The sequence below is a fragment of the Hirundo rustica genome, chromosome 5 (genome assembly GCF_015227805.2).
Source record: "Hirundo rustica isolate bHirRus1 chromosome 5, bHirRus1.pri.v3, whole genome shotgun sequence".
In the NCBI taxonomy this organism is placed as follows: domain Eukaryota; kingdom Metazoa; phylum Chordata; class Aves; order Passeriformes; family Hirundinidae; genus Hirundo; species Hirundo rustica.
The window spans coordinates 44324116-44343500 of record NC_053454.1 but is presented as its reverse complement, the minus strand read 5'-3'; the positions used below and the strand labels follow the sequence as shown (position 1 = coordinate 44343500).

Here is a 19385-nt window from a genome sequence, read left to right as displayed (position 1 = left end):
TTTGTCACTTTTAGATTTCTGCACACCTTCTGTTATTACACAATATCAGAAAACTTGTTAAATAAATCATAGCAGAGGTTTTTTATTAGGTTTATTTTGGGGTTGGTCTGGGGGTGTTTGTTTGACAAAAACTGGTGTGTAGTTCCAGGAAGGAACTGATCCTTTCCGTGAATGAAACAAACAGAAAAGCAAATTTTCTGTTTTCTTTTTCTATTATTGCTTTCAAGGAATTTTTCAGAAAATAACTATTTATTCTTGTGGGAATTCTAGTTCAAAAATGAAGGAAAAAAAGTACTAGAAAACTGAATTAAGGTAGTAAATTATGTACATTCAGGTTACCCTTTCACGTATGTAGCTAATTATATAGATTTGTTAGGTCTTTTGTAAATAATATAACTGTAGTATATTCCCAGTAGTTTGTCTTTCTCAATTTTGTTAAGCATAAATTACTTTTCCTCACTATAAAGGTTGACATACTTAATCCTCATTCAACATTTGTGTGTCATTGAGACAACTATTTCACAACTAATGCTTACTAAATTAGAACATAAATAAACCAGCTGAGGTTTTTCCTTTTTGCTGTGACTCCAGCCTGGGGGAGGTCTCCTGTAAACAGAGCCTCATTCTTGTAATTCAAATATCAGCTTCACATTTCCTCAAATATTGCAGTAAAAGGCAGTCATGACAATGAGATAAGAGAGCAATTTGTTGAGCAATGAAATTGTGCCCTGTGTTCACTAGGATTCTTCCATTGTTTCCATGTGATTCCCTTATCTGTCAGTAACGTACATCCATCATGTTTGTCCTTAAATTCCAGATGTTGGTGTAAAGAATGTTTTAAATTATGTATAAAAGGAAAAGGTTTAAATGTAGTATAGGCATGGAAACTGGGTTTAATACAACTGTAATTAGCTAAAATCATAAACTGGAGGTTCATCTCTCACTGGCTTAAAGTGCATTGTTAAAATTCATAGTAATATTTACAATGTTGGGAGTTAGATCAAAATATAAATAATATAGTAGTTCAAACAGATTAGTTTGCTTGACTTGTGAATGAAGTTTTTCTACAGGAAGTACCCAAACTTGTGGCAGTAGCACTTAGATTATTTTGTATTAGACGGCATTTGTGTTCTATATTAAAAAAATGTTACAAATATTTTTCTCTTCTGGGAAAATGTATAAGCAATTTATAAACATGCAATATGTAAATGCTCTTATATGAGTATTATACCAGCTACAGAAGTTTGTGCTATGCAAGGAGAAGTGTGCAAACAAAGAAATGTGGAAAGGATGGGTTTTGAATGCTTCTCTCTCTGAACAGGTGTTGTGACAGAATACATTCGTTCATTTTTGCTTAAATTTTAGTTGTAAAGTTAATGTCTAAAGTACATTAAAATGTCTTTCCTGAACTGTGATCAAACTTCATTTATGACTTTTTTTCCATAAACTCTATTTTGGATTAAAAGTAGGAAACCCAACTAACAATTGCAACATTTTTCATGATCATGCGATACATAAATTTAATTATTTTTCCTCTAAATTTACATGTTTTTTAAAAACACTCATTTAAATATTTGTGAAATTTGTGCAAAAGTTGTCTAGAATTTATAAATAATCTTCATTATTCAAATTAACATTAGCATCGTTATTTCCTTTGTAGAGATGAGAACCTCTTTTCAATTCTTGATCAATCATTAAAGTGAGAGACATGGCTCTGTGTTTCAAGGAAAAAAAATTGTCAATGTGATTTTCTTTTTTAAACTCAGACATGAAGCAACTCATCAATGTTACTGTGCCAAACCCATGATTTAACAGATAGTATTAAGAAAACTAGCTCTTTTACTATGTTCTCTGTCTTTAAAGAATAGCTTTTTGCAGTTTTAAACATGCAGAATGAGACTGATCCTTTACAGGGGCTAAAATATGACTCTGGTAGCTACCTCTGAGCAGAACACTATCAAATAAGATTTGTCTTGTCTTCCCTGCCATCCCAGCCCTGCCACAAGTATAGGCAAATGGTGTTAGTCACCCTGCAGCAGAGTGAAGCCAGACTTTCTTTTCGAGGGCACCACAGCCAGAAGAGTTTTCTGAGGGAGACAAAGATGATACTTTTTTTCTGGCCCAGTCTCTTGGAGTTCGCCCAAATGAATCAGAGTATGTTCAAGTTAAGTGCTCTTTTCCCTCCCCACCAGCTGGAGCCTGCATCCATTCAGATGGCAGGGTTTGCTCACTGCAGCTTCAGGATGCCTGAGGAACGAACATGTTTTCCTACTGAGCATTTCCACATTAGGGCCCTGAAAAGCAGTCACGCAGAACTCAGCTCTTACGAATTGTATGGCCTCAATCTTCATGCCCATGGCAGATGAGGACAAATATGCAAAAAGTGTGCATAGTTTAGGCTGTCAGTTAAATACAACTTGGGTTTGACTATTTCTGTTACTTAAATAGCTACATAACAGTTGGTAACTTTTAGAAAAATGTAAACAAAAATGACTAGTGGTTTTGATTCCAAAAAACACTTTTTCTTCCATGATTTAATTTCTATCATAAATCCTTCTCTTCTAGATCTGAGTCTTTCTAGGATAGCGAGAAGAATTTTACGAACTTTTTCTCTCTCTGCCTTTTGTAATGTCTGTGAAGATGTTCACAGTGTCACCATAATGATGCATATACCATTAAATATACCAAAATAATAAATTCTAGTCCTGTACGTGTAAATTGGATGTTTCTTAAAAGATCCACTTGCAAAACAAAACTGCCTATGCAGTTTTCATGAGGTAAACAGTTGTTCTCATAAATCCTTGTATATTCAGAATAGTGACTAAAAAGGAGATTGCAAAATAGCTTTCTTTGCTAATCTAGTCTTGAATTCACTACTAGAAGTTAAGTGTTGGCTAACTGCAAATATACATGTGCAACAAATACGTGGTATTATGCTGGTACACATTTACATGTCTCATCTTAAAAACCCTTTCAAAATCCCAAGATTATATTAATAAAAAAATGCAAACAAACCCTTTTAAACTGTTTCTCTATCCAATTTAAAATATGCAGCAACTGACATAAGAGAACACCAGGCATACATAATTTTGTGCCTTGGTTTAAAATAAGTACTGACTATAATCACTGTATACAGGAAATTTCTGTAACATTTTCCACTTTATAGAAGACTTGATAATGAAAAGAGTAAATCAGATCTTGTCAAAGTTATCCTTTCTCTTCCTTTGGCAATCCCACCTTTTCTTGTTCAAATAAGCTTGCTATGTCCAATAAATGAAAATGTAGAGATAGCTTATGAGCACTCATGAATAATTTCTGCTTTCTGAAGTCAAATATTATTATGAAATGTAGAGCGTCTATTTTTCTATCGTATTTGCGGGTTTTTTTTTCCCATACGTTACATTTCTAAATTTATATGAAAATCTTTACCAAAGGTAAACCTTCATTAAATCTTCAGGTGCACCTTTCCAGAAGGATAAATAAAAGAAAAGTATGGGTTTGGAGACTGATAGAAGTTTGCTTAGTTTCTATAAACAGAAAACCTTGTCTAAGAAAGTATCTAAAACTGCAATAATTTGTTTCTGTCTTAATTTGAAGTCCAGACAAGGAAATGCTATGGGTCAAACTACTACAGAATGAATTTCTCATCTCTTAAAAGAACCCTGTTTGTAGTGCTATAAGAAGTTAATACTCTGCTTTTTCAGTTTTTGGTTTGTTTACCTTTAAACTTTTAATGGGAAATCAAGTTCCAGATAATCTTGTTTTGTGTCTTTTCTTTTCAGGAGATAAATGCAAACCTACTGAATACACTGAAGTGAAAAATATGTTACTGGATCTACAAAACCAGAGATACATTGCACAATCAAAAGATAAATCTGTTGGTGAGAAAATGGTGTTAAAGAAACTTCTTGTAGATCGGATGTTCAATTCTTTTGATTCAGACAACAATGGACTTGTGGATACTAACGAGTTATCTCAGGTAAAGTTTCGTTTCTGTTAGCACAGTGACTATTCAGATAGCTTTTTCATGACATGTACTCGTGACATGACTTTAGAAAATGTGAGTCTCTGAGGTGGAAAATTTGAGAATTTTTGAATGACTTGATTATTTAGAAATTCTGTAGTGATTATTTAGAAATTTCAATATAATGCTTTGAAGTATAATGCAGTATGTTAGAATGCTCTAGGCTGCTGTGACCATGAGTTGTTTTATTATCCACTGCATGCTATCATCCAGTCCAACTATATAGATGTATTGTAGAAGCTGAAAACAATTAAAATAATGAGGTAAATCACTTCTGTAATACTGTAGAAGTATTATTTCTTTATCTTAGTTAGGGCTAGAGAGGTAATCTTGCAAAGAGAGTTCATGGGAGTCTCTAAATAGCAAATTTTAACTAATTACAGATCTAGACCAGGAATTGCTGCTCTGATTGGCATAACAGCACTAGCTTTATTAAAATGCTAGTGGCTTTATCCTAAAAGGATTAATTAAAGGGTTTTGATTGCTCAAATGTACTTTGATTTCTTGGAGATCTGTATTTGGGAAACGTAATTGTGGGTAAACTATATTAATGAGTGTAGTACTAGGCAGCCAGTTAAAAGTTAAAGAAAAGTAGGAATTTTTAGATGTGAGCTTTGATCATTACCCTGTGTTTTAAGTTGTATGGCAGAATGAAAAAATAGGTTGGAGTTATCATTTCCATACAGCTAACTTTTAAAATTTTAGTCACAATTTCAAGGACCAGAGGGTGATTGCGAATATAGGTATCATGTTGCCTACTAATACACTATTTCAAAAAGACCAATTTAAAAAAAAAAATCTGTACTTTCCTAAGATTTGTTTTTCCTACTGCTTTGTAGAGTCTTTCAGAGCTTCAACTTTTACAGGATGTTGTTGCCTGTATATATCTTAATAATAATTTATATATGAATATACTATATGAATAAATAACATCGAAAGGAATCACATATATACATTTGCAAATTATATTTAATTCTTCTCTATTCAATTGCTATATGCATACTTTTCCTTTTTGTTTGTGTGTTAAACATAGTTTTAAAATAAGAAAAAAATCTTCCATTATTATATTTTAAAATTTTCTATACATGCTTTTCCCAACATGCTTTTTTTTTTCTATAAAGAGGAATTAGTAATGATGGCTGTAAAGTAGCACTTTTTCACAAGTATGGAAACAAGTCAGCCTTAAACCCCAAATATGTGGGTTTTGGTTTTGCTAAAATTCATTGCAGAAACATAAAATAATTCAACCTACAGATTAATGTAAAGTAAATTCATTGTTACAGTTGTTTACTTTGTTATTGTATGGTCTGACTAGAGACACAATTAATCTCATGAGGGACCCATGCTGGAGCAGTTCGTGAGGAGCTGCATCCCGTGGGAAGGACTCATTGGAGCAGTTCATGGAGGAACTCCTGTTCCTACAGTAGGAAGGGAAGAGCGGGAGGAGGTCTCCCTCTAAGGAGAAAGGAATAGAAAAGAACTTGTGATGAACTGACTGCAGCCCCCATTCCCTGTCCCCCTGCTCTGCTGGGGAAGGAGGAGAATATTGTCAGTGAAGTTAAGCCCCTTGGAGGAAAGGAGTTTTTAAGATTTGGGGGTTTGTTTTGTTTTGTTTTTTACTCTTGTCTGATGGGTATTGAATTCAGGTAATTTGCCCCCAGGTTGAGTCTGTTTTGCCCATGACAGTAATTGGCGAGTGATCTCTCTGTCACTTTATCTTGGCCCATGAAACCTTCATTATCCAGTCAGGGTCAACCATCCACAGGGAGACATTACTGTACTCCTGAAAATGTTCTCAGGATTAGGAGACTTTTTCTCAATTGTTCTCACAGTCAAAATTTTGAAATCTGCATTGTTGTCATAAACAATAGCTCCTGTCTGCATTTTCAATGTAATCATATCAAGGGGATATGAAAAGTAACATATTTGCTCTAGAAAACAAAGACTCCTGAAGTTAATTTATGTTCACGTGAATATTGAAGTTCAGTTTATAGTGCATCTTAAATTTTACATCTCATCAATCTTGCTGTGCAATCAGGCCCTGGATTGCATTTATTATCTCATAGGTGTCCATATAGTCATCCTATCTAATGTAAAATTGAAATTAATCAGTTGGAGATTGGAAATGGTGACAGCAACACTCCAACTTTATTAATGTATTTTGGATCAAAAGCTGTAAGGCTGTTGAATTTGCATCTTGATGCAAGAGAAAAAAACATTACTCTCACACAAAAAGCAAAAGCAGTACTCTTATTAAAAAAAACCTATTTCAAAGACTAAGAAAGGTTTTGGATTTTGTTGTTTGTTTCTTTTTTTTGGGGGGTGTGATTGTTTTTTTGGGGGGGTTGTTTGTTTGGGTTTTTGTTGTGGTTTTTTTTTTTTTAATGCTTCAAGAATGATAACCGACAACAGACAAATTGTAAAATTTGTATTTTACAATACAAAAGTTGTACTGTTTGAACAATTCAAGCACAACTTATATAAATTGCATCTCTCTGTCAGACTACATTTCTTAAACTGACCAAAATACTTGGTTGAACCTTGCCATTTAAATTTTTACCTTCATGACTTCTATTTTAGCATCTAATCAGTGGTGTTATTAAGAGTTACTTGGAGTGCTTGGAACTCAGAGAAGGGATAATGAGTCCATCTCCTCTTTGTGTTTTTAATCAACTTTGGTTTTCATTACATGTTACATAGACAGAAAAAATTTTTGCATGTTGACTTATAGTTCTATTTATTTTCTTCTATTAATTGGGGACATATTATGTAGGTTGCATTATCTATTTTACCATCAATCAAGGAAAAACTAAACATATGCTACATTCAATTCTAAGTTCAAAATAAAAATAAAAATCCTACATGAAACTTTAAATTTCAGGGAAATTAAGACTCTCTTAGGGAATAGTAGTGAGATAAAGCTTACAAACACTGTGATCATCATATAAATTCTAACATCTTGATCTTTCTTAGGTGTCTTTGATTTTATCAAGTAGCATAATTTCCCATTATACTATTGCGTACTATGAAGGAAGCAGGAGCAAGCTTTATTTCTTGAGAAGGTTCAAGGACTGGTGCTGACTGGAAGTACACACAAAATATAATGGTGCATGATTTTTTGTTTTGTTTTTGTTTTTGGGTTTTTTTTGCACTCATTGTTTTATCTTGGTTAAGTCCAAAGCCACAGGCTCAGTGCTGGTGGTTCCAGGTTTAGTTCTGAGATGCATAATTTATCCAGCCTATCTGTGTGGTCCTAATGCCTATTCTGGTCTTATACTGTGAGCTAGGTATCTATAGCCTTATATTTGCAGACACCTAATGATACATTCACATCTTCCAATTCAGATTAGGTCTTCCCCCTGCTAAGTGCAGAATTAGAAAGGCAGGGAAATGTGCCTCTCATTGGAGTAGTTTGCAGGAAGATGTCTCATATCTGAGCTATGTAACTTGATGTCCCAGTTTGGAAAGACAGGTGTTTGCTAGGGAGAGCTGGAGCTCCCCTTGGAATGGAGAATGTAAACCCCTCCCTCCAAATTATTATAATTTTGCAATTAAGGAGTCTTTCAGGCAAAGGTATGGGAATAGGAATAACAGTTCTTTATTAGGAATATTAAAAATACAAATGTAGTAGTACAGGGAAAAAAACCAAGCAAACAGGAAAAAAATCCTAAAAGCACTGACAGGATCAGAGTATGACCTGACACCTTGTTGGTCAGGATGTTGGATGCAGTCCAAATAAATCCTCCTGGAGTGACAGATGTGGTTCTGTTGGAGCAGAGATGATCCTGTAGAAGGGTCTAGTCTCCTGAAGGTCCATTGGTGATGAGATGAGTCCAGTCTTCCTCTGGGAAATCCAGTTGAAAAACAGGCTGCCCTGCTATTTCTGACTCTTGGGTTTTATCCACGTAGGAATTGTTGTCTCCTCCCATTGGGCAGAGCATCTCACAATGGGATGATGTGATTTTTGGCTCATGCAGTGAGCCAAAATGGCCCATTAACAGAAGATATCCTGGAGGGAGGATGGGTTGTGGAAGAGATAAAGAACATTGCCCCACCTGGTTTTAAGAGCTGGCCCATTAACAGAAGACACTTGCCCCCTCCCCCCCAGAGTTATGCGGAATGGGTAAAGAGATAAAGAAAAACACCTCCCCATCTGGTTTCAAGAGATGGAAAATAGAACACACATTTTTGGTTACATATTGCAACTGAAGACACTTGATTAGTTTGGGCTAGTATTGAGGTAATAAATGAAATTGGGCACATGCCTTTGTAGGCCACTAGGTGTGGCTTCAGCTGTTCAGGTATCTGCTTGCTTGGGGATCTGTGCATCTTTCTGTCATGCACAAGTCCTGTATCTTTACGTATTTCAAAGATATCGTGCTACTACATCAAATAGATTTGATAGACATTTGATAGACATCAAATAGAGGACTGTGTTGCTGCCCTACAGAATGTGGTGGCAAATTATAAGAATATTGATTTAACTAGATTCAACAGAAGCTAAAAACAGGAATAATTCACCAACCTTTATTATCAAATTGGTTTCATAATCAATCAATTCTTTTAATTTATAAAATGTTATACTGCTGTGGAAAATGGTGGAACAAGTAATTAACCCCCCCTTATACAGTCAGAATTAATTTGGAACACAGTTCTCACAATGTCTGGTGTTTGATGTAGTTGATGTTTTCTCAAGCACTAAGTGGCACTGTTGTGATGAGGTACTTGCTTTTAGGGAAGATGGATGCACATTAACTGAGGGACCATATTTGATTTAAAGGAAGGCTTTGTTTGTAGTTGAATTTACTTAGCATTTTCCTTGGGGAGGTACATAAAGACCATTAATCACAGGCAAGCAAAAAAATACTGACCAGTAACACTTCAGGTAAGGTGGATTAATGAAGGAGGTGTTATGTTATTTGTGATCTAGTTTCATAACATCTGCAGATTTTTCATTTTGACTGTCAGAAATCATATTAAAAAGAATGAAACTATTTATTCTGATGTGCAATTTGTCATTTTTAATCAGATTACCTTTCCCAATCTTTTAAAATTTGGAGTTGTACAAACTAAATTTCTGAGAGGCTCTGAACTGAGGTAACAGCATGATGTTTCATAGGAAATAGATAATTGTACTATATCTTTTAGAAATTTAATATTTTCCAGAAAATGCAAATCCCTCCTCCATGTTTCAGAGTATTAAATTCTGATGGATAAATTTCCTTTTTTTTTTTTTTTGAAAAGGCATACTTAATTTTAAAATGTAGGTAAGTTTCTAAGCTTTCAGTATTTATTGGCTTTCCCAACAAGCCATGCACAGTTTTACTGTATATTTTGCTTTTTATGAGTTTATAATACTGAAAGTAAATGCTTTGCTGTCTTTATGCAAATTCAAACTAAAAATTGTGGGCATAAATATGTGTGAACCTTCTCTGGTATGAATTTTCGACTTAAAAGTTGGAAATAAAATAATCCACTTTTGACTTGTATGGTGCAATCATAAAAATTTGCCGACAATCTTAATGAGGCTTTAACCTTTATAGTAAGTATTTTGTTTCTAGGTTGTGGTGCTAAAAAATTTGCCAGTTTTTCTTCTTCCTCCCTAACAAATCACTGTTTAGTTTAACCAAGGAGTAGACAGTCTAGGTTTAAAGAATTGGCTTAAGAAACAGTTTCCTTGCATTTTACTCTTCTTCATGGACAGAAATTAATAGATTAATGGAATTTAAAATTTAAGGTGCATTATTGGATCATCTGTGAAGCACAAGTGTGATTGCATAATAGTGTATCATTTACATTTATTAAATAGAATTTTATTCTATTTGTCCTACTCTTTTATGTAATATCTTACAAAAAACTTCTGTAAGGAGGTGTGCAACCTTAATTTGTCAGGCAGTCATATTGGCTTTGCTGGAGTCTCATATGGTTTGTAACTTCATATCACAGTTGATCTGCACTTCAAGTTGCTATAGAAACAGGTAATTTTTCAAAATCCAAACCCTCACACCCTGAGTTATACCTGGTTCTGAGTCATATCTCATGTGATAGAATATTAGTCTCCATCCCCTTTAAAGGAAAAGCCAACCAGCAACCCGAAAGTTCCATGAAGGTTCATGTTTCTTCGGATCACAGAGGTGATCTGATCCACAGATCCCGCTGGAAAACTGGGAGATGGCTAGATCCTGCACAAGAGAATTCAGGTTGGAACAGCCCTTATAGCAGGAAATCACAGCCAATTAAGATTAATCATCATGTGAAATCACTTCTCTACCTTCTAAAATCTATCCTCACAGACTCACAGTTTGGAGGGTTTAAAATGTAATTAAAATGATAGGTTTACTGTAGATAAAAATTAAATAATTGCCAGGGTGATAAAATGTACCTGTCTGTAGTATCATTATTTGAAATATCAGAATCATTCTATCCAATATTTTTTTTAAATTATGATTCTTCTTTTTAAAAATGTGTTGCTTTTCAGTTATAATTGGTCAATTTAAAGAGATAAGAGATTTTAGTTCAAAGAATAGAAGCTGAGTACAGTAATTTTAAGTTTAAACAGTGGTACTATAAAGCCATGTGTTTTGGGGATTTAAAAAAGGTTTTCTTCAACCTTAGGTGTAACGTTTCATCCTTATTTGTACAATTGAAGATAGTGAAAGCAAGCATTTAAAATAATGAGAGGACCAGTGCTTCTCATACTGAATGTTCATGGCCTTCAGTGATTGCTAAAGTTTCCTATACACACCATTACATATTTAGTAGTTCTTGTATAATTGTAATGGGTTTAGAGTTACTAATTTTTCCCAGACTACATTTTGTCCTTTATGTACCAGCTGCAAGATCTACACAATTTCATATTTTCTTAATTCACTTTAATGCAAACGCAATAAAAAGGCTTTTAAAGGATGGGAAGTAGTTAGCACTAATATTCAGGTAGCATAGTATGTATTTTTAATTGATAATAGGAAAAGGTGGTTTTGTAGTGATTTTTTTCTTATCTTTGTAAATGGTTTTCATACTCTCTAATGTACTAACAAGGTGATTATCCTTTATAATGCTTTTATATTATCATGTAGGAAATGACTTCTGGTAGCATAAAATGTTTGTGTCTTTCTTTTTTTTCCTCTAATGTTCCTGTTGTTCCCTATTATTCTTTTAGGTATTTTGTGTTTACGTGAATATTAACTGAATGAATTCCTTTGCAGAACAACTGAAACACAAAAGCCCCTGTATCACTTGTTTTTCAGAAGATTATCTGTTGGTACAAATATAATAATGGTTTTACAGTTATTATAGGTGACTGATAAAGGGTTGAAAGAGTAATTGTTTTACCTATGAATTAACATTATAATTTTATGTATACAGTAATATACATTTATATATTAAATTTATAATTTAATATAATGCTATAATTAACATTATATATTTTTTTCTGTGCCTAATATAAAACCGTAAACTGTGCAGTATTACAACGAAAAGTTGCATTAATTTTGGCTCTTTCAGTTATGTGGTATTGCTTCTAATACATGCCCCACGTAATATGGCAATTCTAAATCACTTTCAGGTCTTAAAAATTCCTTCACTGGAATCTAAGTAGGTGTCTGCAACATACACAGACCTAAACCAAAATGGCGCATACATTAAAGAACATTTCTCTGGGATAAGTTAATCAGAATTAAAAATCTGACAGCTATAAATTTTGATCTATTTACAAACTGTACGTGTTCGCATTGCAAAACAGGAGCCTTTTCAGGTCAGCTACTTACGTAACAGGTTTTGGTAAGGTAATAGGCTTGTCAAAAGCCTGTGAGGACTTGATAGAATTTGTAGGGTAGTAAGAGTTTATATTAGCTATTTTTGAAAGTGTTTGCATTTGGTTCCTGTGGTTAGAAATTAAAGGAAAAAGACATTATGCCATTTATACTTGGGAAATTAATATTTTAGGTGTATTTGAATGTTTCTTAATCACCATTCTTGTACATATAAAGTAAAATCAGCTTTAAATTTTCAGTGTCTTTATAGTGCTTCAGTCTTTCTCCATTATATATATATATATATATATATATATATGCTGTGTATATTCTACAAAACTTTTGTGTAATTTCAGAGAGTCTGTCCTAAAGGTATTAACTTTTAAAAGTGTAATAAATAATTACAAAGTAACTGGAAATCCCTGACTTTACACAGTTGCAGTTCATTGCCCCACAGCAACCTTAAAATGATCTATTAAATGATTATTAGAAACAATTAATTATACCAGAGAACTCTAAGAGCTCAAATGTAATTTCATGGTTATAATTTTCTTGTCAGGTAATAAAACGAGATGAGCTTGGCAAGGAACTCTCTGACTGCTCTGTGTTCGATTTGCTGAAATACGATGATTATAATGGTGACAAGCACCTAGCTCTGGAAGAATTCTATAGAGCTTTTCGTAAGTATCGAGATTAGCCTGTTCCTTGAGTCTTATTTTCTCTATCTTGCTTTGTTTTTCTAAATGGTGTTTCTTTGACTTTTGAAGCCTGAAACGTCTGTATGATATACTTAAATTAGTGCAGTTTAATAGTCGTGAAAGAGCAGAAAACTTTTTAGCAGAAATCAATGATACCCAGTAGTTTCTAGATTTATGAAGGATTTTGGTAATGGAGAATTCATGGATAATCTTTCTTGATGCCAACGTGTAGTGATAAGTCTGTGTTGTGTGCAAGTGGCAAGTAGTGTGGTCACTGACCACAACATAATCAATGGAACCGAAATACCTCTCCACACCCTTTGTTTATGAGTGCTGATAGGAGCATTTTGGACAAACCCGTCAAGAAATCTACCAATTCTATTAGGTGGCTTATGGCTTCACAGGACTCGGAAGGAGATAAAGATTTGTGGTGTCGTTTTGCAAGGTATTTGTTCTTTGAATGCCAAAGGGGTCTTGGGACAAATGTGTGTAGTGCAAACAAACATCTTGACCAAACCACTGGGTTAGCAGAGAGAAGCAAGATGTTAAGAACTTTTATACACTACATTAAAGGTAATATCCGTACATTTTGTTATATCCAGATAAGAATTGATGATTTTTCACTCTTATCTGCCTCAAATTTGAGATTCAATCTTGAAATCTGGCTTTGCTTTTAAAAGCTGTTGTTCCAAACTCAGTAACATGGCAGCGCAGAAGATCAGGTTTGTCCTAAATTCTTTTTATAATTACTTATTATATATTGACTAGTCCATTAATGTGTCTTCATTTTGAATAATTACAGGTTGTTGCTTTACTCTTCTTATACTTTACCTTTCGGCAGATAAGCACTCAGATGCTTTAGGTAATATCAATTGTAAAAGGAATAAAAAACTGCATAAAATTTTAAACTGTAAAGTAATGAATTGATATTAGAAGAAAAAATAGCTGCGTGGAAAGCAAGAAGAATAAACATGAAATGAATTATCAAGACAGACTGCCTGAAAGTATTTTAGTTCCGACCATTGAATTAGATTTTTATTTCTCTTAGTCTTTCCGAAAGTGTGATTTTGTGATGCAGCTTAGCTGAACAAATTACTTGGTGCTCCTAAAAATAACTCGATCTTGCTTCCTAAGGTTATCTGACTGCCTTTCTTGCAGTGTCCTAACAGTCACAGTCTCTCCTCTGAGTTACTAAGTCAGCAGAAAAATATTCACCCTCCACATCCCACCTCAATCATGTTGTGTGACCTGAATTGATTAAGTGAAGGGTCAGACCACAACTCATGCAAAAGAAGTGTGAGCACAGCCAAGAAATAAGGCGGAGGAAGAAAATGGGAGATATTAAAACATTGTGATGGTGAGATAATTTAATTCAGCAGCAGATCACTAGGAAATACCTTAATTTCTTTTTTAAAGATTGTGATACAAGTTTGGCTTACAAAAATATACAGAATTATATAGCATCTGTAGAAACACACGCGTTTGTAACAGTGTGTCTTTCAGGAGTGAAGCCTCTGCTTGAGCCCCAATCAACATCTCTAGTGGAAAGGCTGCTTGAAGCAACTGGGGCAGGCAGTTGAGTTCTTACATCCACACTTGCTGCAGGGCTAGCTCAGCAAAAGAGAGGCAAGAAGGTCCTTTGCATAAGATCAAGTTCCAGCAAGGTTTATTCCAGGTGCCAAAGGGAATCCAGTGCAAAGAAGGGATGACCATGTGCCTTGCTCAGGCTTAAGTATGATTTACAGCATCCAGTAACCTTGTGGCACAGGGGCGGAACTTAGGGCAGGAAAGGTCAGTGTCCTATAGGGAAGACAGGTCTGGTCAGCACAGTCCCACAACCAATGGATTAACAAGGAAAGAAGAAACCAGGAGAATTTGGGTATTAGGGAGAAAGAGACAGGGGTAGAATTACAGCGTGTCTTCCAAGGCCAAAACCCAGGCGTTATTTCAATTGGCTTTAGGGACTCCACACACATTAGCTATGATTATATGGCTAGATGTACTTTTGGATACTGATTAAGTGCATGCATATAGAAATTGATATAGAAACCTTTGTCATATACAGTAATCCAAGAAGGTTAAAGGCATGTTTAAAGCATTAGCACTATTTTTGCAAACATTGTATTAGTGGAAGCATAACATTGTTCTTCCAAATAAGACTTTGATGTGTCTCTGAGGGATTATTTTTTGTAGTTGTAAAACTCCAGACATAAGAATAGCTTTCCATTATGCATTTTTAATGGAGTCTTGAATAATGAAAATAATTTCCATATGGTATGTTAAGCATTGCCTTAATATGAATGTTAATGAAAACATTAGATTATGTAAGATTAGGAATGATTGAGGTTTCTTTGTTGCAGCAGAGTAGTGGAGAAGACCCTGTTTAAAACTATAAGGCTATCTCGGATGATGATTTCTTGAGATTCATTTTTCTATATCATTAACAAAATTTAGATGTATTCATTACAAATTCAAAAATAAAACCTATAACCAACTGCTACTTCATTGTATGTTGTGTGCCCAGAAAGCCAAAGAAATGTGACATAGTATTAGGCTCTGTAATGAAGATTAAAAAAATACTCTTGAAATTAATTTGAAGATTAACTGTAGTTACATTTCATTTTATCTCAAGATAGTTTGAATTCAGTCTGGCCTATCTCACCAGCATTAACAAAAATTATATAATGCTATAAAAGTATACTAAGCTAAGCAAAACAAAACCAGATTGAATGTGGCACCTGGTTACTAGACTAGTGCTCTTATTGGCTAAGCAATATGATACAAAGCTGAAGCCAAGCTCTCCACACAAGCCGTGCCAACCCCAGGTAAAGGAAACGTGACCACCCCTCTCCAGAGGCCTGTGTTGTTTGCCTATGGCAAAGCTTTTGAGATGTTGCTAGTAGTGCCAAGTCTGGATTTACCAGGATACAGAGAATTAATATAAACATGGAACCAGATCCATGTATGGAAATGTATACAAGAAGCACTCACAACACATCTTCCACACACTAGTCTACAAAAAAATATCTCTTCCATTAAGCATCCACCTACAAAATAATTAAACATTTACATTTTCTTCAATAAAGTGACATAGGAAGGTGGCAAATATTTATTCCATATAGAAATAAACCTGGTTATTTTCCAGGGTTTTCTTTAAGTACTTAATAATTTAAAGTTTACTTTCTATGTTTTTATAGAGCAATGATTTATTCTTTTTCTTATTATGTCACATTGTGATTATATGTTATAACTTTTAAATTATCCCATTTTACAATATGAAAAAGATATTTTTTTACCATCTTAGACACTTTCAAGCATCTAGAACAAATAGAAAGCAAAACAGGAAAGTTTTTTTTTTAAATTATTTTCACAAATGTCTAATGAGTGAAAGATTATAACTGAGTAATGGTATTTTCAAGGGATTGTCTTCTAAAATATTATGGTGTTATTTGTTATTTCAAGACATTTAAAAGACTTAACCATTAATTTAAATTAAAAAAAAGTGCTTCTAGAATTTTTGACCTCTTGCATGATCTCATCAATTGAACTTGACAGTGTGTTTTTCATGGTTTTTTCATTCCTTTATATTTACCATTTTAATGTATATATGGAACCTAATCTCATTTTAATACCTGCTATTCCCAGTGGAATTGTCTCTATCCCTAATTGTAGTGAAGAGGTGGATTTGAGAAATGTCAAGTTCTCATTGAAATTTGTGCAACTGGCTAGAATATGTGTTACCGACCTTTATTCACTCAAAATGGCAGCGAAGAAAATTTGGCATTGTGATGATCAGTGAAAATGATCCTATTCAAAGCTTCCACACAGAATTCAAAGGTGATGTTGTTTATCCTTCATTTGTTTAACAGAAATCGGAGTCATATGAGCACAGAAATGCAAGGTGATTGAGGTTGGTCAGGGATTACGGGCCACAGCAGCACAGTTTTTATGCATGGCAAGATCACAAGGGTTCTTTTCAAGCCAATTTGTACCTAGCACTGCTAAAATATAAAATGTATAATAGTTAACAAAATATCCTTTAAGTCATATTTGAATTTGATCAACGTTAAAAAGATCTCCTTTTCTAAAGGTAATTGTCCATCAGCATTCTCTATTAAGCATAGACAAACTTTGGGAGAAGAAATTACAAGGCTGGAGAAGGTGTGAGAGAAGGCATAAAGAAAATTTGTGTCCTCAGCCTTGGCCTAAAAAGGGGATAGTGATAATCGAGCATAATACTAGTAGGCACTTTTCCAACTGTGATTTCAAATAGTATTTAAAAACACTTGGGTAAGATTTTGAACATATAATTAAAAATCATCTTCACTATGGTGTTGAACAAGCTACTCTATTACAGTCATTTATTAAAAAAAAAAAAAAAAGCAATGGCATTTTATTTAAATATGAATGCTTATATTTGGAATTAATTATCAGTCTTGTGTCATTAGCATTTGCAGGTAGGATTTTTTTTCATTGGCATACTTAATTAGAAATTTTCCTCACAAATACCAGCAATTCTATTTTTAACTCCAGCAGTAGAAAAGGAACCACCTTAAGGGCAAAGATGACGCATAGGCTGTTTTAAAGGTGTTAATATGCACATAATTCTGTATCTCTACATACATACATATATATGCTTGCTTGTATTCTGAGATTTGCTTTTGACAGTCTCATTTTATCTGACAAAATGGATACACATTAGACTGGCCAGCCAAATGTAAATAACTATGTGCAGTGGAATAAAAAAAAAAATCCCTTTCCTCCTTCAGAAGGTCAGATGCTGAGGCAGTAATGAACAAAGAATATGTGTGAGAAGGTGCTCCCAGCCTTGAATTTTTCTGCTAAGCTTCACAGCAGATGAAGGTCCTTACTGGCTTCTGTAAGATTTGACCTGTTGGCAAGACCAATGGGGTTTTCTGCTGCTATAGGCTGCTTTCCCTCATATTATGACGGGTAATTTTTGGTGCTGTATCATCTATCTCCTAATTGTTTGTCTGCTATATTCTGTAACAATTTAACTACATCAATAGTGTGTGCAGAGAGGAACCTGAAAAATTGCTTCCTCTAACACAAGTGGATAAAACAGAAAGTTTAGCTTTAGCTAGCTTTTGGGAGCTTGGGGCTGAAGGAATCAGAGAATTCAGTCCTCCACTGCTTTGGCCACATAATGTAAAATTATACCCTAAAAGTGATTCAGTTCCATCTTAGTGTTTTGTTTTTCTTTTCTGTATTCCTTCCTCAGCTGGTTCCAAGCTAAAGAATTTTTTGTCAGCAAACAAGTTTTAGACAGGGAAGGATACTTTTAAATTTTTCTGAAAGGGCAGGCAAAACCCTGAGATGAAGGGGCTTAACAAAAGCTAAAAAGGGATAGACATTTTATACAATTTATATGTTCTATAAGCTAAATCTCAACCAGTGTGGTTCCTTTATTTTTCAAGGGTTTTCTTTCTTTGGTTAGTGTTTCCTTTGGTATCAAGATAATTTTGTGTTTGCTATAAATGTTGTCTCTTTTTGTTTTTCTTCTAATGTTCTTTTCTAAAATAAATAATCTTACTTGTTTTCCTCCCATATAAAACAAAATTTCAAAGCAGGTACTTTAAGTGGCCTTCATGGTGGGCTGTAATAACTCAAGGCATACCAGAAGCAAATAAATAGTAATAAATTATTCTGTTGGATCACTCAGCAGATGTATATGTGAGCATTTCCCTTTGTAATTTCAGTGGAAAGAATGATGCTAATTTAGACATTTATAAATAAAACTGATTGAATACAGTTAATATAAACCCCAAATTTATTGTACATAATTGAACTAACTGCTCTATGTAACAATTCACATCCTGCAAAAAAAGCAGGAAAAAAAAAAAAAAAAGTCTTTCAGAATTGATTTCTGTTGTTAGTATTCTTGATGGCTGTATATATTTAAAAGTACCTTCAGTTTTGAAATGAAATTCAGGTCACAGATATCAAACTTGGGTTTCAAGCACTCCTTGTTGCTGAAGTATTTGTATGAAGTGATTTATATACTTCCAGTAGCAGCAGATATTACAGTAGTTTTTGATCTGATCCAAAATTACAGAACTTTCTTTGGGCTCACCTTTTAGGAGAAAATTTGAGGCCGTATGACTGTCTAAATCAGTGCTTTGTTGTGTCTTGAATCTTGTGGAAAGCTGGCAGACAGAAGTTCCTATAAATGCAGTGGCCATTATGGACACATATGCTTAGTTACTGCATTCTCTGTCCTGAAAAAATGTTCTGAAACATCACTGCTTTCATTATAATAGCTCTACTTCTGTTTTAAGTTGTCAAATGCAATAATTACAGGTGCATGTTCAGAAATTCTTTTTTGAAATATGAGTCTTTGTTTCTGAAGCAAAATAGACCAGAAATAAAAAATAACCAACCAACCCTACAATAAAATCTAAATTTTAAAAAGGCCTATGCTGAATTAGTTAATGAAACAAATGAGACACTGGATTCCTTAAGCTGAAGTCCACAAAGGCTAACTCAAAAAAACCCTTATGTAATTTATATTTCAAATTAATTCAATATGTCCCAAATATTGCATTTAGTGTGTAATCTGAGTCAGAGATTTTCGACTGTGATGAGTCTTCAATAGTAAAACATGTTAACAAATAGTAGAGAAAACATTTTCCGAGGGAGGAAGGGGTATTATTCTGTCTCCTGCTACCATTAATTTATTTTCAGCAACAATTTGAGCATATTAGATTCTTCCAGAGGGTGTTATATTTCACTACTAGCCTCTGAAAACACCAGTTAACATCATACAGAGCAAAAGCTATTGGATTTTATGGTAATATTTTTTTGCTCAACCTGATCTATCTCTCAAATCCTTACCTGTGCTATATGTATTTTCAGTCTAGAGAATCTCAGCTGGAAGAAAATATACCCTCT

General features: G+C 34.0%; 1 protein-coding gene across 3 annotated transcripts in view; it reads left to right on the top strand.

Annotated features, from left to right (window-relative positions):
• The window catches only part of FSTL5 (follistatin like 5), a 423037-nt gene that overhangs the window by 293055 nt on the left and 110597 nt on the right, over window positions 1-19385 (top strand). For all 3 annotated transcript variants that reach the window (XM_058420632.1, XM_040065515.2, XM_040065517.2), the window contains exons 5-6: window positions 3783-3979; window positions 12335-12455. In XM_058420632.1, coding sequence (XP_058276615.1) covers window positions 3783-3979; window positions 12335-12455 — 318 coding nt within the window. The remainder of the gene's footprint in view (window positions 1-3782; window positions 3980-12334; window positions 12456-19385) is intronic.